This window comes from Oryzias melastigma, linkage group LG13, assembly GCF_002922805.2.
Source record: "Oryzias melastigma strain HK-1 linkage group LG13, ASM292280v2, whole genome shotgun sequence".
NCBI lineage: Eukaryota > Metazoa > Chordata > Actinopteri > Beloniformes > Adrianichthyidae > Oryzias > Oryzias melastigma.
The window spans coordinates 1,551,277-1,570,860 of record NC_050524.1 but is presented as its reverse complement, the minus strand read 5'-3'; the positions used below and the strand labels follow the sequence as shown (position 1 = coordinate 1,570,860).

The 19,584-nt window shown below is 40.9% G+C and overlaps 2 protein-coding genes across 3 annotated transcripts in view; both read right to left on the bottom strand.

Annotated features, from left to right (window-relative positions):
- zgc:113149 (uncharacterized protein LOC541363 homolog) overlaps positions 1–4,419 on the bottom strand; it is a gene marked incomplete in the record, with an annotated part of 5,475 nt that extends 1,056 nt beyond the window's left edge. The window contains 6 exon segments of the mRNA XM_024277344.2: positions 1,006–1,053; positions 1,220–1,384; positions 1,447–1,603; positions 1,669–1,763; positions 2,480–2,681; positions 4,269–4,419. Coding sequence (XP_024133112.1) covers positions 1,006–1,053; positions 1,220–1,384; positions 1,447–1,603; positions 1,669–1,763; positions 2,480–2,621 — 607 coding nt within the window.
- Positions 4,420–4,537: 118 nt separating this feature from the next.
- Positions 4,538–19,450, bottom strand: zgc:101731 (SNARE_SNAP25N and SNARE_SNAP23C domain-containing protein). 2 transcript variants are annotated; one of them, XM_024277345.2, is made up of 8 exons: positions 18,836–19,450; positions 15,677–15,819; positions 12,416–12,457; positions 11,214–11,262; positions 9,263–9,380; positions 7,041–7,187; positions 6,812–6,956; positions 4,538–5,304 (listed from the first exon to the last, which is right to left on the bottom strand). In XM_024277345.2, exons 2-8 carry the CDS (start codon positions 15,755–15,757, stop codon positions 5,239–5,241), a joined length of 648 nt encoding a protein of 215 aa, XP_024133113.1. In that variant the 5' UTR covers positions 15,758–15,819; positions 18,836–19,450; the 3' UTR covers positions 4,538–5,238. The 2 variants fall into 2 exon arrangements, with proteins under 2 accessions (XP_024133113.1, XP_024133114.1); XM_024277346.2 differs by lacking the exon at positions 9,263–9,380 and adding an exon at positions 8,795–8,906 and having other exon boundaries at positions 4,544–5,304; positions 18,836–19,346.
- Positions 19,451–19,584: the final 134 nt, after the last annotated feature.

Sequence of the window (19,584 nt, the reverse complement as noted above, 5' to 3'; positions counted from 1 at the left end):
GTTCTTTAGAGTTCTACCAGAACTTTCTGAAGGGCGGAGAGGAAAACCCAGTTTTCATCTAAAGAGTTTTTAACAGAAACCCTGCAGAGTGAAGGACTACCGTACGTTTCAGAATACAAGTCGAGGTTTTCATAGGCTGCCATGATTAGTCGATCAGCCGCGAACACGCCGACTATTAATTTGTTAGTCGACGTGTCGTGTCTGTTAGTTTTCTAATGCCGGGTCTGCCTTCCTCTTTGACACTCATGCGCAGTGAAGCTAATCCGGTCAGTAGTGACATCACAGGAAGTTCTGAGAAGGCTGGGTTACCATAACAACAAGATAACAGATGGAAAATGTGGGAAACCTAAGAAATACTAGATATAAAGCATTTCCATTATAATATAATGATGAGTGCTGTTAGCTGAATCTGGCCGCTGAAGATGCTAAAATTGATAGCTGAAAACGCTAAAGCTGATGGTTATAAAAGCTGAAGTTGAAAGCTGAAATCACTAACACTAATAGCTTAAAATGCTGAAGTTGATACCTGAAATTGTGGAAGCTAATAGCTGAATAGCTAATGGCTGTAAACACTAAAGCCATTGAAGCTAATGGCTAAAAACCTTGAAGTTGCTAGCTGAAATCTTTGAAGTTGAAAGCTGAAAATGCTGAAGTTGATGGCGTAAATTGTAGAGGTTAATGGCTAAAAACGCTGAAGCTGATAGCTGAAAATGTTGATTACTGAAAACAGTGAAACTGATAGCTGAAAATGTTGATGGCTGAAATCGTTGCAGCTAATGGCTGAAAACGCTGAAGTTGCTACCTGAAATTGTTAAAGCTAATAGCTGAATAGCTAATGGCTGTAAACACTAAAGCTAATAGCTAAAAACCTTGAAGTTGCTAGCTGAAATCATTAAAGTTGAAAGCTGAAAATGTTGATGATGGCTGAAAACTCTGAGGCTGAAATGGTTGAAGCTAATAGCACAAACTTCTGAAGTGTAATAACTAAAGGTTTGACTTTCTGACCTTCTTCATCAGGTGCGTCGACGTCGGAGGACGACTGCAGAGGTTCACCTGTGAACACGTCGGCACACATCAACACCTTCAAAATAAAAGCTTTCTGACATCAGATTTGATGAAACCAGGAAGAGGCGGAGTCATCCTTCAGCATTTGATCGTATGAAGCTTTATTTAAACTCAACAAAGACCCTTCACAGGAGGGACGCTCAGGTTCTCTTACCCAGGTCTTTGTCCGGCGTGGAGGTGGGAGAAACCTCGAAGGTCTCCCCCGAGAAGGAGTGGGAGGTGTTGCTCATGTTCAGGTAGGAGAAGTGGGTGGTGGAGGGGGGGGTCGTGTATTTCGACAGGTCCTCGCCCTCGTCCAGGTCCCGGTCACTGATGGAATCTGGGGAAGACCAGGTAAAGGTAAGTAAATGAACGCCCTCCTGCCCCTCCCCCGCTGCTCACCTGTCTCAGGAGTCAGCATCAGGATCTTGTGGACCATCCTCTCCACGGCGCCCATGTTCTTCTTCCTCAGGTTGTTGCCGTTGGGGCCGCGCATGGCGGTGATGCGTCTCTTTCCGTCACACTTCAGGTCGGCCCACTTCTTCATGATCTGCCGCACCTGCGGGGACACGAGGACTCGTGAACCGAGTCGGGAGACGGGCGGCCGAGTGTGAGGGGACCCACCTCCCGCTGGTTCTCTCCCAGACCGTTGATCTCCTCCGTGATCTCTGCCCACGTCTGCTTCTTGGCTTCTGCCGACACCCCCTGGTTGAACTTCTCTGGGGGAGGAGGGGGAGGCAGTGATCAGAGGAGGAGCTGAGAATGAGAACTTCACAAAAACTTTTTTTTTTTTCCAGTTCTGACAAAAAAAATAAATAAAAATAATCCAAGAGATCAAATGGTTGGATTTGGAAAAAAATATTTCCTTTTTCCTAGAAGACAAATTTTAACTTCAACGTCAGAAAGTTAATTAAAGGTAAATAACATTAAATATTTAGATTCTGCAGCTTTTTCAACCATTTTGGCCATTTAGGCTATTTTGGAGTTCAGCTAATAGTTTAGCTACATGCTAGCTGTTTTGGCTAATTGTTTTTTTTTTTCAGTTGTTTGGGCTATTTTGAAGTTTAACCATTTTTTTTCAGTTGCGTGCTAGCTGTTTTGGCTGACCTAATTATTTTGTTGTTTTTAAGGTTATTTAGCTAATATTTTAGCTGACTATCAATTTCAGCATCTTCAGCAGCCAAATTCAGCTTCCAGCATTACAAGCATTATCGCAGGTAATGCTATATATCTAGTTCATAATTATGTAAAAAAGTTACGGTTTTAAAGTTTTAAAAATTTAATTTTAGAATATTTAATAAATGTTTAATCTGTTGGGCTCGTGACTTAAGGTGTGTTTTGGTTTTTGGCTCTTCGTGCGGTTGAGTTTGACCCCTTGACCCAAAGCGATCCTGTCTGTCAGAAACTCAGCAGCGCCCCCCGGAGGCCGACTCACTCAGGAGGACGTATCTGTTTCTCTTCACGGCGTGCAGCAGCACTCTGATCTCATGGAAGGAGAACCGCGGCTTGCTCCTCATCCCGCCTACCACTGCTCCAATTTTTAACTCGTCGTCCTCTTCGTGCCACAAGGTCGCCATGGCTCCTCCCACTCTTCCTTGTATCCCGCCGAGTGTCTTTGTGGTCACGATGATCACATCCTGCAGAGAGAAAGAGAAGACAGAGACCTTTCCTTCAGAATGTTTATAAATGTCACAGTTTATGTCAGAAATAAAAACTAAACTTGTGATTCCATCGACTGAAGGGATTTGAATTAACTTTACTGAAAAAAGAAACTCTGTGCTGAAAATCATCTAAATGAGGACAAACTCTGGATCCTTTCCAGATCCGAAAATGTAAAAATGAAGAAAATGTCATTAATTCTGATTGTTCTTCTTTTTGAAGCATCTCAAACAAAAGACAAAAGAGAAATTGTGTATGGAGGAGGATTCAAACGTTTTAAAGTCTGCTGCTTAAACTGTGATATTTAAGCACAAAATAAATAGAAATGTAAAAATCTGTTGGTTATAATCAAAGTATTTTAGCATATTTGCTCCCCTCAGGAGAAAAAAAACAATTTAGTAAAAAACCCTTAAAAAATGTAGTTTATATACAAGAATGTGAAATAAACCAGATCATTTTTTCAATCAAAATCACATTTTATCAACTATTGTGGCTTTAAAATGTATTTTTTAATTAAATAAAATTCAGCAATTTACACAAATCGAATTTCTTGTAAACCTCATATTCAGTGTAACTACAGGTAAAAATCCACATCATTTGTATAATCTTGGTCAATTAAGTTCTTTAATTTAAAGGTGGTTATGTCGCCCCCTGCTGGCAGAGCTCCGCCATGAAATGAGAAAAAAGCCCTTTAAAGGTTTGATATTTGGACATGAACATAAAATCCTTAAAATATATCAGAATACATAAAAGGGAAAACATGTGATTTGTTAAGACAGTTTTATAAAGATGTGATTCGAATTATGGGGGAAATGTATATATTTGTGCATTAAAATGTAGTTAAGTTGACCCTTGAGTGTCTCTCAGCAATATTTTTTTACTCGATTTTTTTTAAACTTTCCTTCTATATGATACAACACGAAAAAACCTGCATTAATAAGTTTGGGAAGTTTTTGTTTTCCAATTATTTCTTGTTCTAAATGTATTCCTTCTGACTGCAATTATTTTTTAATTAATTAACCAAATGTATAAATAGTAAATAAATATAAGTTCATTATTATACTTTTAAATACATGTATTGTTTAGCGTTAAAGAAAAACTCCTGAGTTTTAATTAACGTTGCGCTTTTCCTCGGGTCACGTGGTCCGTCTGAGCCAATCAGCGGCGTCCCTGCGGTGTCTTTGTTGAGATTGTGTCCGTCTCTCCGCCGGTCGCTTCCCGGAGCTGCAGCCCGGCCGCCTCCGCGTCCTCCGCGGACTTTTACCGGCCGAAAGAGGCGGAAGCCCCGAACCGACCGACGCTCCGCGCGTTCTGCTTTCGGTAAACGAGCCTCCACCGCGGAGGCGCCGTCGGACCCGCGCGGCGGAGATCCCGCACCGCAAGCTAACGTGTGGCCGGGATGGATGACCGACGCGCCTGCTAGCTTCGGCTCCGCCGCGCGCCGTTCGGTCGCCACGCCGCCGCCGCTCGAGGACACGCAGCCCGCGCGGTGTTTTCCGCGCAGGATTCGCGTAACAACGCCGCGTGATTAGGGAATGACGGGGGGCGGGGGGTTAGATATTTACCAGATAAAATGGCGCAGTTCTCCCCACCTTCCTCCCGAAAGTTCGGACTGACGAGAACAAGCGAAATGCGCAGACTCCGCACCGCGTTGCTTTTTTCCTGACTCCGGCGCGCCCCCTGCTGCCCTGGAACGTGTTTACACCCAAACACCCCCACAGTTCTCACGCAGTTCCTGCGAATTCTTCCCTGAACTCTCATAATTGAGGCTCATCACAACATTAATGACCCAGATAGTAATTGATGAGACAAACTTTTTCTTACATGCAACAAGTTGTTTATTTTATTTATGCAGTCAAAAACAAGCCATTTACAGCCTTAATTGATGTCAAATTGACAGAAAGTTGATGTGAATAAAGAAAAGAGGTCAGTTTAAGTGTTCGTTACTTCACCGTATCCACAGTTTTCTAATGTACATAAAAATGATGCAGTCATGTAACAACTGAAACACCGCTAACATAAACAAATGTTCATAGTTTTGAAAACCTGCAAATTAAAAACTTAAATATTTTTACATGAAGATTCATATCGTGTCGCCCCCCTCCCCCCAAACGTGTCTCCTCCATCACTTCACCTCCATGTCAGAAGATGGAGAAGCAGTTCCACGTGTGTCCACCAGGTGTCGCCAGAGGGTCTCCTCTGAGGAAAATGCGTGTTTCCTCGCAGTGACCAGTACCCCACTGCGCCGACAGAGGGCGCCAGCACACACGTGGTAGCTGCACTCAGACTTGTTCAAAAAGGCTGGTGATGGAAACCAAACTGAAGGCAAAACTTTTAGTTTCTTTTGTAAATAAATGTTGATTTTCTGAGGTTTCTAAATGTAGCGACACAGTTTCCCCTTTGGGATTATTAACCAAAACGTAACAAATCTGCTGCTCTTTGAGAAAATATTGTAAAAATGACGCCGTCTAAGATGCTGCTTCCCCGTCTCTAATCAAAAGGGTGAAAATCTTTGTAGGAATGTGAGGAGCTCCCCTATCGCTTCATGAGGTTGTTGGCTTTTTGGTTGGCAGCGTCGATGCGGGACACGTTGAGGTTGGCCTGAAGGAGACGAGACATTTGAAATTATTACATGAAATCTGTTGGGGTCTCAGAAGGTCAAGTCGATCAGACGGCTTGATTTACAAAACAGTCCAAAACAAAGCCTCCAACGACTACCGAAAACAAATCAACACCAATGAGTCAACGTGGAGATGCTTTTCTACCAAAAAAAGAGAATGATCAAGAACACATCAGGAGAATGAGAATGAGCTCCAGAGAAACCTCAGATCCGATTTGGATCCGTTTCCCAGGGATATTTGAATTATGATGATAGCCAAAATCTAAAAACTTGTCATTTTCTAGGACATAGCTTCTGCAGAGCGGCAGAAGTTCATTAGAAAGTCATCTGAGTTGTGGGCGGGACCGTTGGCACAGAGTAACCCCGCCCCCTACCTTCCCCACCGCTGAGAGCTCTCTGTTTACACTGTCCTGCTACTTTACAGCCAGATTCACAGGAAAAACAAAGACGTTTATGAAACTATTTGTCTGCAGGTGGACGCATCAGAAAGGGGCGGAGCTAGGAGCTTGTGGCCCCGCCCATATTTTCTACATCAGGTCTCCAACCTTTTTCAGGCCCCAAACAGATTTCATGTCAGAAACATTTTTCACTGTTCGAGGCTGAAATTGAAGTCCAATTTTTTTCTTTAAACTTCCAGTTTTTCTTGAATTTTGAGGGTAAATTTTTACCGTCATTCTTTGTAAAATACCTGCAGCTGCTTTGATCTTAATTTGTAAAGTAAACCATTAAAATGAGATTTAGATTTTCCCTTAAAACATAACTACAAGCTGAAGCTCAAAAATCAGATGTTAACTTCAGCCTCATCATACATTTAAATAAATGTGTGGAGTATAATAGACGGTTGCTAAATATTCTGCATTATTATTATGGTCTGTGTGAACAGCTGTCACAATAAATCTATATTTGGAGCAAAGACTCCTGCTGGTAAATGCAGCTTTCTTTTATTTTGAAAAGGCAGGCTCTCCTGTTTCCTCTGTGGATCTTTTCTACATAAAGAACTTTCCAAAAATGGTTGTTTTTGGTTAACTTTGCCAGTTTATCGGTCGATTCAGCCGCTTTGTGAATTTTTTTATGAAGAGTCTGCAGTGGAGAGAATCATTTTTCAAAATAAAAGTCCCTTTAGAATCAGGTTATAAAGAAAATGTAAAAAGCTGTTCTCATGCTCTCTTTTCTTCCTTGGGGGGGCGGGACCAACTGTCCCACGGACTGGTGGAACCACTCTTCTACATCACAAATACGATCTTTTTCATCCTGATTGTTCTTGATTCCAAACTGTTTGAACAAAGAAATGCAATTTGAAACTTAATTGTCTTCGTGTCTATCAGTAAAATGCCAGAATAACATGTTAGAAACACAGTTTTCTTCCTCCTGTGCTCCTGCAGACGTTTTTAGGGTTTGTTCAAGCAAACAAAACTCTTTCGAGATGTTTTCAAACTGAATCCAAACGTCAGCGTTCGTTCTGGTTCCGGAGGTTCGTGGTCGCGGTACCTTGTCCCGAATGCGATCGATCTGATTGTTCTGGGACTCCAGCTCGTTGCCGATGTCCAGGGCCATGCTCTTCAGGTTCCCCACGATGCTGCCCACGTGGGCCAGGTTCTCCTCCATCTCGTCCTCGCGGGCGTCGTTGGTGACCCTGGAACAAAGGTGAGCACACAGACGCCGCTGTTTGTCCAGCTGCTGCTCCACAAAGCCGTTTGTTTGAAGAGCGCCGCTGCACCTCCGAATGTATCCTCCGCTCATGATCATCTGCTCCCGCTCGTCCACCACGCGCGACGACGGCGGCTGGTTGGACACCACGCCGTCCTGGCTCGTGGCTCCGCCCCAAACGGCCTTGTACGCCCCACTCTCTTCAAAAGCCTTCAATCTAACAGAACCGCCGGGTTATTTTAAGGTTCATAAAAGACTGCGCCGGCAGAAAGGTGGAGGCGGCTGAACACAAACGAAGAATCACAAACGTGAAATAAAATCTATGCAGCAAAAACGACGACAGCAGGAAACGTGTCCTTTATTTTGAAAGGTTTGTTTCCTCCATGGAGCTTATTGTGGTTTGTCCAAACTAAATTCTAAGAAGCTTAATACTTTATAACACACTATGATCCTCTGAAAATTAACTTGTTCTTTTTTTAAAGAAACCAAAAGTTATGAAAAAAAACGTCAAACATAAGAAAAATTAAAGAAAAATGACAGAAAAAAACAAAACACAAAACACAAAAACAAATTATTTTTTTTCCAATTCTTTAAATGTTATAGTCTAAGCCAGAGGTCTGCACCCTGTGGGTCCAGAGAAAATGTTTGATCCCTTTATTGTGGCTAACATTTGAATAAATAATAAATTAAGTTTGATCCTTTCTGTTTATTTTTCAAATGTCAACCAACTAAGCAAAGAACGTTTAATTTGTAATTTTGGTAAATTACACTAAAGTGGTTAAACTTTTGAACAAAAGAAGTTTAAAACTAGATTATATTATTACCTGTGATAATCCTAGTGTGAATGCTGGAAGCTGAATTTGGCTGCTGAATATGCTGAAATTGATAGTTAAAAACACTGAAGCTGATAGCAGCTAAGATATTAGCTAAAATGTCTAACTTAGCTAAAACAGCTAGCATGTGGCTGAAATATTAGCCTAACAAACCTTCCTGCATGCAGGAGGACCTTTTTTGACACCGTGGGTTTTATTTTGAAAGGAACTATTGTGTGCTGCTGTCAAAAGTAAAATAAGTTACAAATGTATATAGAAACATAGACACTGTTCTATCAATGATTGAAATATTTAGAAGCTACATTCATAGATAAATGTTAAATTGACAAAAAAGCAGAAATATTGTCATTTTTAAATGATTACGTTGGACTTTGTGTCTCTCGTTGAGCAACCTTTAAAGAAGTTTAAAAAGTTTAATTGCTACAAACGTTTAAGTTTACCTAACAATGTCTTTAAAATATAAATAAAAATACAAAATTGGCTTAATTTATAATTATCTGATGAGTTAAATTATCCAAAATTTTACTTTGCACTTTATTAATTTTTATTTTTTTCAGCTAGATGTGCGTTTACAATACAGTCTAAGGAATTTACCAGGCTGCAGTGGATGCAGTTTATTACAGTCTGTAGAGGATTTGTTTCTTCATGCTTTTGAACACTGGACATTTACAAGAAGTCTGTTTTTTTCTTTCTTCTTAGCAGATAGTTTGTGAAACAGGAAGCTGGAAAGTCTTCAATAAATAAAGTTTACACTGACGTCTGCTCTGACCTACAGACCTCCATGCTTTCAGGATACTGCTGTTAAACTCATACTTTGTGTTCCTGGATAAACACAAACTGGTTTCTGAGCTTTAGAAGTTGTTGAATTCCAGTTTGATTAGTACTTTTCCAGAATTCCCATCCCCTCTCTCCGAACCGCTCTGGTGCTTCGGCATTCAGGACGTCCCCGTCACACAAAAACCAGAAGACAAACGGAGACACGACCACCTACTTCTCACAGCTGCAGAGGCCGCAGCATTTGCCGAGGTCTGTCAGGTTTTTCTCTGCCTCCTTCATATCAGAGTTTATCTGATCCAAACCCTCCTCTATGCGCTCCAGCTGTTCTACGAGGGGGGAGGACGGACGAGAACCCCACAGGACCAGGAGAGATGTGAGAGAGGACAGAAGGTAAAAAATAAATAAAATAATGCACAAATTAACCAAAAAAAAAGCAGCAACTCAAAGTGTGTCACATGGAAGCAGCTCTACGGTTCACAGACGTTCAGTTGGTGTCCAGTTCCACTGAATCTATAACAGAACATTTAAGACCAGGATGACTCGCTCAGATAAAGACAAATCTGTCCTCAGATTTCCATCTAATCGCGTAGTGACATGAAGACGCCTGAACTCCCATCAGCAGCTCAGACTGTGTTTGGTGGAACTGGGCACCAGTTTGGGGGGGGTTGGGGGGGGGGCATACTTCCTGAGTGGCCAGAAGCACAGACCACAGCACTGGGCCATGTCTGTCAGGTTCTTCTCAGCCTCTCTCATGTCTCTGTTGATGGAGTCCATGCCCTCCTCAATGCGCTCCAGTTGCTCTGTGAGGACAGGAAGTGTTACGCTGCAGTTTTCCCTCCGGACACGGAAACCAGCTCTGACCGGGACCGGCAGGGGCCTGGAGATGCACGGGCCGGTCCTGCCGGTCCTGTCGGTCCTGCCGGTCCTGCCGGTCCTGCCGGTCCTGTCGGTCCTCTCTCCGGGCGTTTAGCAGCTGCAGATCCTCACTGCACCAATTGTTACATTCTACTCCAACTGCTGGACCTCATTCCATCCGGTCCTTCTACTCACCTGGTGGGTGTGGCCAAAGTGTCTATTTCAGAGACACCAAGACAGCTGAGGAGCTGGTTGGGTTTCAGTTGGTGCTGGTTTGTTTCGTTCTTGTCCTCTGCGGTCTTATACTGCAGGGTTTTGTTGTTTTAGTTTGGGGTGTGACCTCGGTAGTCTCACGTTTGGCCGAGGTTCCAGATCATTTTGTTTTGTCTCTTTGTTTCAACCAGCACACTAATTGATTTTTTTCCTTTTTGTTTTTCAGGATTCAGTTTCTTTGTTTCTCTTATTTGATAAACCGTTTCTTTTTCTCACTGGTGTCCAGTTTTTGGTTTTCCTGCTCGTCTTGAGCCGGCTCCGCCCATTGGGGGCGTAACACCGACAGAACACTCTGGACTCGCGCTTTAGGAGTTTTTGTTCTCCCTACACCTCTCTCTGAAAGTCCAACCACGATGCAGCTGTCTTTAACTACCATGACGTCTCTGAACTTGAAGGATCAGCATTCTGAAGAGAACTGCACCAGAGTTCATCTGCAACTAAATGAGGAAGATTGACTTTGATCACATACAGATGAAGCTGCTGTTTTCCTGGATTCGTTCTACATTTTTCATATTTAGGATTTTGGATTCATCCTGGGTTTCTTAACGCTTGTGATCTCTCATGGGGTCCAGTTGACCCAAGCCTTACATTGAAGTTCTGCCCATTTTTTGTCTTATGTTCCAGTCAGCTGAGGCTGAAATTGTTCTGATTTTGACTGAATATCCTCAGATCTACTAAATCTCCGCATCTGTGTCCAATCAAAGCCTCGTGTCGTATTTCATGATTTAAATGCAACAATCATGCTGGTTAAAATCCCTAGATAGTCGCGTTAAATAAGGATGGATTGATTTTCATAAATCAAATGTGCTGATTTTCCTGTTTTCATTTGTGATCATGTTTGAATTATCAATATAAACTTTGCCATGATTGTAACTGATGGATCCATGTTTTAGAAAAGTACATTTGCCACAAAAAATCCAAGATATATTTAATAGTAATCTGTTGGTACCGTCAAGTTCAAAGACTGCAGTTTCTGCATTAACAGCCCATATTGTTGAGTCTGGGGCAAATAGGCATCCGATATGGTAAATGGTAAATACTTGTATCGTGCTTTAGTACTTGAAGACCCAAGGAACTCATGATGGCTCCACTGCCAAACGCGGCGCCAACCTATAACCACCTGGAACAAGGTGGGTTCAGGGTCTTGCCCTAAGATAACTCAACACATGGGTGGGAATTATCCTTTCTTGGGTACATCTACGTCAGATTTGGTTCTTGTACCACAAAACGAACCACTTGTCTGGTATGTCAACGTAACTACCTCTGCTAAATACTTAAGAATATGTGGAAAGACTATATCTCCATCCACTCTATTCCAGAACTGTATCATCTGCTTCATTTTAAGACTTTCTGTCTGAAGATCCACTACAGTTGTGTTCTTTAAATAGTAGAGGTCAAAAGAGGAAGTTCTTCATCTCAAAGGGAAAAAAACAGAATCAATTCAATCGGATCCCCTCGGTGTGCTGCAGAATTCTAGAAAACGGTCATGAAGTGGAGCGGCTCACCTCCTTGCTCGTCTAACATCACCACAGTTCTGATGCCGACATCCTTGCTCTGAAAGACAGAATAAACGGTGGCAGCAAACGGTCTTCAGGTGTGTCTGTCTCAGGTGTGTGAATGTGAAGGTAAGGGTCAACGTTCTCCGTCATTAAAGAACCTCCACTCGTGATGTTTCAGTAGATCTGCAGCTAAAGCCGGAGATGGTGAGCTGCAGGAGACCAACTACAGCATGTGATGACTTCAACACGTCTCTCTCTTTTACTCGTTTGTATTGAATAAAATGAGCTGAAGTTCTTTAGAATGGTTCATTATTTTGATCATTTGATTATTATTCATTTTCCACTTAAGTTTTCTGATGTCCATGACTTTATTCATGACATCCACAATCCTGACTGAGATCTTTCCAGTTACACAACCCAGAAGGTTTCAACATGTTTAACAAAGATGCACCATAGATCTCACAGTATGTGAATTACTAAATAATACTGTGGAGAAATTAGGAGTCCACTTACTGAGAAAAAGAATCTAAATTTAAACATACACGTTTAAAGTACTAAAACTGAATATTTATTTATTTTGTAAGTAATCATGGTATAAGTGGGAAAATGCCCGACGGAGAGTTTTAACGCACACCGTGGACGTCTGACGCCGGGTTCACACCCTGCATGAAAGCACGCCTGTTGCATTTAAGCGTGAACCCGGCGGGAGCCGCCGAGGAAAAACGAAGGACCGTTTCTTTCCGAGGTGTAATTACTCAGCGTTAATAAATATTAATGTGTCAATTCTTTTGGATGAATTTCGTGTGTTTTGTCTGTTCTTGTAGCATCTGAACCATCAGCTGATGCTGTAGCAGAATAATCTGTCGATCTGTGTTTGTGTGACGGCGAAAACTCAAACTGAGTCATGTGAAGGAACAGACTCCGCCCCCAGCAGCAGCGGATATTTAAGCTGCAGACGGATGGAGGCAGAATCATTTCTGTAATGTTCTGTACAAGTAAAACAAAAACGGTGTGCAGTGTTTGTCACCGGCTGGTCCACACTGAAAATGAAACCGGATTTTCCAAACAGGATCTTGTGGGAATTCGTCTGATTCTGCAGAACTACAAGTCTGTAGATGAAGATCCCAGCATGGAGGAAGTCTTTCTGCTGCCATTAGCATCCACAAGTGTGCATGTGTGTGCACGTGTGTGTGTGTGTGTGCACATACCTCTTCCACCAACTGAATCATCCGCCGAGTGCTCTCCAGAGACTGTAGGACACAGAAACAGCAGCTTAGTAGCATCAGAACATGTTCAGGCGTCTATTGTTGACTTCATTTAAAAGTTAAAATAATAAAGCCAAACAGGCTTTCATGATTAGAAATTTAATTTTCTTATTTTGAAAATATACTACTCAGAATAATTGATGGACATAATGAAAAACTAACTGGATGTAAACAGTGTTTGTTTCACTTCACAGATCTTGGGGTTGATGGTCTGAGTGACAGAAACTCCTCATTTAGTCTCTCTGTCTACAGCAGGGGGGTCGAACTCTATCGCACGGGGGCCAAAATCCAAAACACAAATTAGGTCGCGGGCCGAACAGGATAAACATTTACTGAGCACTCTAAAACTACATTTTGACGTTTTTTAAACTTTTTTGGACATAATTATGAAGTAGACATGTAGCATTACCTGTGATAATGCTAGTGTGGATGCTGAAAGCTGAATATGCTAGTGCTGATAGCTGAAGATGCTGAAGCTGATAGCCGGCTAAAATATTAGCTAAATGTCAAATTAGCCAAAAAAAAAAAAAAATGTAGCCAGGTTACCGTAGTCAAAACAGCTAGCATGTAGCTGAAAAAAATAGCTAAACCTTAAAATATCCTAAAAATTGAAAAAAGCCTAGCCAAAACACCTAGCGGGTAAATATTAGCCTAGCTCCAGAACAGCCTAAAAGAACTTAAAAAGAAAAGCCTAAATTACCCAAAACAGCTAGCATGTAGCTGAAATATTAGCAAAACTCTAAAACAGCATACAAAATGTAAAAAAAAAAAAAGGCTTAAATTAGCCAAAACAGCTAGCATGTAGCTGAAATAGCTAAACAAAAAATCTTTGTAATTGCCAAAATAGTCCAAAAAGCTAGCAGAATCCTAATTTCTAAAACTTTAAAACCATAACTAGGTAGATAGGCCGGTTGACTCTTGATCCAAAGGTCCACCTTGCCCGCCCAGGTGTCAAAGTGTCTTTGGGCAACACACTGAACCCCACATTGCCTCTGGTGGAAGGTTGGCTCCAGTGGAGCCATCAGTGTGTGAATGTGTAAATGTATCTGTGACTGTAAAGCCCTTTGGGCCTTCAAGGAAGGTAGAAAAGTGCTATATAAGTATACGGCATTAACCATATTTAGTTCAAATTCAGACCAAATAGGAAAAGCACTCATGTAAGTAATATTATGAGTCATATGAATTACAAGAGAATATTATCACAGCTGGAAAGATGGAGATCTTTTAAAGGACAAGTGCAGAACAAAAGGCTGAAAGAGACAAGCGCATCACGGATGCAGCAGAAGCACAAATCCAATATTACACAGTCTGATGTTCATCCACAACAATCACCAAGGCTCCTGAGTATTTGATCATTGCGCTAGCATCCTACTCTGTTGCTGTACAGGTATTAGAGCTCTGTGGGACGTAAGCACAGCTGATGACAACTTTCTGGATTTCCCTCCCTACCGGGGGAGTGGGAGAGATTCCAGGTAGCTCGTCTGTGCCCCTGTTCTTGGCTGTGGACCTCACCTCTGGCTCCTCTCCCCCCACCCCCACCTGCCCCCCAGTTCCATCTGGATGAAGTCCGTCTGCTACACTTTTCAAACATGTAGTTGTAGAGTTTAAGCTCATTTATGGAGTCAAGTCGGGGACATATATATTTGAAACCCCCAAAAAAACAAAAATATACTGGTGTTTGGCCAAAAAAATGTAAAATGTCCAAAACTTTTTGCTGTTCTAAAATCAACATAACCATTTTCAACTTCAAATGTTTTCTTTTTTAGGTTTCAAAACTCAAAATTTCAAATTTGAAACTTTTTTTTCAACCATTTTCTGACTGTAATTATAACAGTTCTCAGAGTCCGTGAACGCACCAGGACTGAAGTTACCACCCTCATTGATTTTGATTGGTTCTTCGTGTTAACCCCGCCCCAGCCCATCATTTTCGGATCCAAAAATCCCTGGGGTGTCCACTGATCTCCATCCAGACTGAATCCTGAGGCGAGACCCTAACAAGGTTCCCCGGTGCCTTTCAAACACAGGGTCGCCTCAGGAAGGGCATCCGGCGTAAAAACTCTGCCAAACCACTGGGAAGAGCAGAAATGTGAACAACAAAAAAACACGGAAAAAAAGAGTTGAAAGTGAAAAAAAAAATTTGAAATTGAAATGTCAATTTCAAGGTTTTGAAACCTAAAAACAGAACATTTGAAGCTGAAAATAATTAGGTTTATTTTAGAATAGCAAAAGTTTTGGACATTTTTCATTTTCTTTGGCCAAACACTAATGTTGTTTTTATTTGGGTTTCAAATATTGGCCCCATTTTGGCTCCACAGTAATTCTTCTTCCACAGTCCTGGTACATCGCCTGTCCGTCCTGGAGAAGATCCTTCCTTCGTGTGGACATCCCTGAGGTTTCTCTGAGGTTTCTTCATTTTTTTCCCCAGAATCATTTTTTTTAATTTTAGGAGTTTTCCCAAACTGAGAAGGCGGCTCTAAGGGCAGGGATCCCCAGTTTAGTTTAGCCTGTTTGGTTCAGTTTAGCAACCAGCTATTGTTTATACTTTAATTGATTTTATGTCTTTGGACAAAGACCTCACCATCTACAACCAGCATTAACGGCATTCTGAAGCTCCAAAGTCAAACCCTTCCTCTACTGCAAGTTTGAAGACAGTGAATTAGAAGTCTGCAGTCATCATGTTTGCTGATGATGACGTCATTTCTTCAGACGCTGATGCTTCATTGGACAGAGTTACAGCTCATCTTTAGCTAATTCAAGAGTGACCAAAAAATGTTGAGCAAACGTTCTGATCCGAAGGAGGAATCAAAACCCTCCAGATTCTTCTTCTTAAGTGCAAACTGAGACCATGGAAGTTCCTGAAGTGACACAGACAGGCTCTGTGCTGAACCGCCCCTCCCCCTCTGTCAGTCTATTTGTTGTGTAAATATCACCTCAGGCCCCGCGGGCGCCGCCCCCCAGGGAGATGATGAGGTGACAAACGGATCTGAAGCCCCGGGAGTGTTTGTCTAGCACCACCTCTCAGGGAGTCTGGGCCGTTTCCCTCCAGCTGGTTGCTCGGGGAGACCAGCTGTCTCCACGGCAACCAGGTGAGTCAGGTGTCGTCCGGGGGGGACGCTTTGCTCCCCTCGGGCTGTGACAGAGTTCTATTTTTGTGACTTCAGACGCCCAAAAAGAACTTTTCAGAACGTTGGTCTCAGCGCCTACCTCATCTGTGACCTGATTGGCTCTCCTCTGTAACTCCTCCTGCTCTGTCAGGATGGGCGGGTCCAAGCGGCTGTTGGCCATGGTTGTTTGTGAGTCTGAGGCGGGTTCAGGCTCTGGTGACCAGCATCAGGTGGTTTGGACACCTGGACGGTCAGAAAAAACGGCAGGTGTTTTTAGAAATAGATTAGAAATGTAATATTTGCTCATGATCAGATTTTAAAAATGTAAATGGAGAAGGATTTTAGTACAAATACTTAAAGTTTACATTTAAATAACTCATTATTTCATCATAAGTTCCTCTTTTAAGTTTTAAAAACAAACTATCTTTAAAAAAATTAAACATACTCCAACAATCAGTTCAATTTGAGAGAAATTTGGCTAAAGATTATTATTTAAAAGCATTTTTGTTCAACTTTAAGATGACTGTCTCTGAGCTGAGGGATGTTACATCTTTGAACAAAATTACAGGAAAATCATTTTAATTTTTAAGGTTTTTGGTGTAAAAATGTGTTGTGTGTTTTTGTTCAAATCAGCTGCAGCACATTAAAATATCTACAACAAAAGGAAAAAAAATGTTCCTGATAAACAGCTTTGAGTCCAGACATAAAAACTGAAAATTTGAATAATTAAATGAGACAAAGTAACACAAAGAGAAACCACTAAAGGACACATGCTGCCCTTCAGACTTCAAGGCTTCATTTCTATCGACAGCAGAGTTTTGACTGACAGATGCAAACTCAGAAAATGTAAAAGTTTAAACGTAGTATGACAAATAATTGGTTTAGATCCACATGTGCCCAAAGTTTTAAAAACTGGCATTCTGCTAGCATTTTGAACTATTTTAGCATTTTATTTTGAAGTTTTTTAGACTGTTTTGGAGTTAGTATAATGTTTACATGCTAGCTGTTTTGGCTAATTTAGGCTTTTATTTTGAAGTTTTTTAGACTGTTTTGGAGTTAGTATAATGTTTACATGCTAGCTGTTTTGGCTAATTTAAGATTTTTTCCGTATTTAAGGCTATTTGGAAGTTTAGTTAATTTTTCAGCTACATGCTAGCTGTTGTGGCTAACTTACATTTTTTTTCTTTTTTCGTTTTTAAGCTAATTTGGTATTTAGTTAAAATTTTAGATATCAGCTTCAGCATCTTCAGCTATCAGCACTAGCATCTTCTGCGGCCAAATTCAGCTTCCAGCATTCACATTATCACAGGTAATGTTATATATCTAGTTTATAATTCTGTTAAAAATTACAGTTTTAAAGTTTTAAAATGTAGTTTTAGAGTGTTTAATAAATGTTTATCCTGTTCGCCCCGCGACCTAAGGAGTGTTTTGGATGTTGGCTCCCTGTGTGATTGAGTTTGACACCTCTGATCTAGAACATACCTGTTCCTCGTGCGCTGTTGTTCTAGTAACTCTGATTCAGTAATAGCTGATTAGCTGGATTGGGTGATCCCAGTTTCTGATTGACTGAACACACCTGAACCAGGTGAGCAGCTATGGAGACTAATGGTTCAGAAAGAGCAGACGATCATCTGTATACAGATGTTATGAAGGTAAAAGATTGATGAAAAAGACACATTTTTATTGTTCTTACAGCATCACCAGAGGAAAGCCTATGAAGGTTATTAAGGGATAATACCCGACGAAGTGTGCATTTTAAGAAATTAATGCACCAAGCGGAGGACGGTTGCTTCCGTGAAGTGCGTTGATTCTCATAATCCACACTTCAGAGGGTATTGTCAAACTTATACCATGGTCATTTAAAAAAGAAATAAACAGTCAATATTTAGTACTTTATTCTTGTTATTTCTTCAGTTTAGATATTTTTTTCCACAAAAAGCGGACTATTTGAGGCGTGATGCGGCTTGTTGTCCCGATAAGTTTAATAAAGCATCAGTTCAGAGAGAACGTTCATCTATTTCTGCTTATTTTTGTCCAGACGATGAAGAAAAATGTCTTAAAGAATCCTGCGCAGTGACACAGAACGGTTGGGCTGTGTGACCAGAACTTGTGTTTTTGTGGTTTATTAAGCGGTTAGACATGATGAGGTCATCTTGTTTGGTAAAGCAGCTTCTCATTGGCCGCTGTGGAGCTGCTGTAAACAGAACACGTTTACAGTCAACTGAAGCTTTCCGCTAAAGGAAACCTTTTGCTTTTTCAACCTTCACTATTTCTGTCACCACAAACTGTATTTTGACTATTTTCAGGGTCTAAGATCGGATCCTCCATCACTCTAGAGCAGAGGAGGTTCCATTAGGAAGTCTGACTCGCAGTTTGATCACCCGCTGACAAGAAGAAAAGGAAGAATCCAGAGCCGAGGAACAATCGGCAGAAGTGAAATGTGCAGCTTTATTTCTTCAGCTTTTTCATGATGTTTCAGCTCCATCAAGACATTCCTGCTTTTTACTTCAGTTTTTATTTGTGATTTTAGAAACAAATTGATGCTCATTGAAAAATGATTTATGAAAACTTTAAGTCCATCAACTCTTCAATAGATACATGCATAGATGATTTCTGTTATTGTCACTTGTACAATAAATGTAAGAAATGTTTCATATATTGATTAAAAACAACAAATTACTGTAAATGAATGTAAAACTCATGAATACAAGGTACATCATTCAGTAATTAATAACTAAGAAATTATAACAAATTAATAAAAAAGTAAAAAGGCATCAGTGACGAAACACAAGAGTTTACTATTAATAAAAGAGTAAAAAAATCAGTTTAGCTTAATGTTCAGTTTTGATAGTTCATCACTGAAATCCTTCCCTTAAAATATATATTTTTTTAATTTATGAAAACGTTTGTTTTGCTTTTGCTTGATTTCCCCGACTTTGCACTTTTAGTCATTATTTCTTTACGGTCTTAAATCTTAAATTCACCTGTTTTTTTAAACTAGATTAAACACTTTTTTGTCTTTAAAAAAAAGGTCACAACATTTTGTCCTCTAACATTTTTGTCCCACTTTAGTGATTTGTTTGTACACTTTGATGCTGTTAAAAGGCTTAAATTAAATTTATGAAACAGTTGTTTATTTCCTCCTGCTTAGAATCAAACTAAACGAGCTAAAATTTCTGCGTCTTCAGCACTTTATACAGGAAATACTTTTTGTAATGTTTCGTTATTTGTGGTTTGATTTTTTTATTTTTTTTTTTACCTGTATTCGCCCGCGCGCGCGCACCAGGATCTCCTTTCTCTGTTCGGCCCTTTGATGTTTCCTTTGATCAGTTCGGCGCTTCTTTTTCTTTCGTCCGGAGTTTCCTCATCAAAGCATCCGATGCAGACTGATCTTCCTCGCGCGCATCTCATCCTCCTCCTCGCAGGCCCCGCCCCTTCAGCAAAAGCAGAAAAAAAAAAAACACCCCTCGGGGTTTCCTGCCCCGCCCCACCTGTTGATCAGCGCGCTTGACAGACGCTTGTTCTGCGCATGACGGAAAAAAAAGAAGACACCTGGACGGAGGAATGACGACACGATCAGCCCCCCCCCCAACACACAGGTGAGCCTTTATTTCATTTACTATATATAGTTGATTATTTAAAAATACTACTTTAAAAACACTATTTGTCATCAGAAAATATTCATAAAAATATAATTTTATTAATCATTTTAATACAAGTTATTTCCAAAATAAAGATAAAATCTAAAGGATCTACCTAGAGAACGTTGCTCAGGTGTGGATAGTCTTAGTCTGATGATCCGACGCTGATAAAAAGAAACCTTCCTGATCCAGCAGCAGATCTCCAATCATTCAACACCAGAACAAACGGCTGATGGGTTAAACTTTTGCAGATTTATCAGAGTAGTCTCATGACTCAATTACCCAGAATTCCCCTCTGTGACCGTGTCACATCCTGATGCACTCCAGCTCACTGCCAGTTTTAGAGCCAAGAAACAACAGAACAGAA

Bases quoted from the DNA above. Each gene is read 5' to 3' on its own strand.
- zgc:101731 (XM_024277345.2), bottom strand. From the start codon at position 15,757: ATGGCCAACAGCCGCTTGGACCCGCCCATCCTGACAGAGCAGGAGGAG. The intron at 12,458-15,676 runs GTAGGCGCTGAG...TGTGTCCTACAG, and splicing joins CCAATCAGGTCACAGATGAG to TCTCTGGAGAGCACTCGGCG. The intron at 5,305-6,811 runs GTACCGCGACCA...CGTCTCCTTCAG, and splicing joins TCGATCGCATTCGGGACAAG to GCCAACCTCAACGTGTCCCG.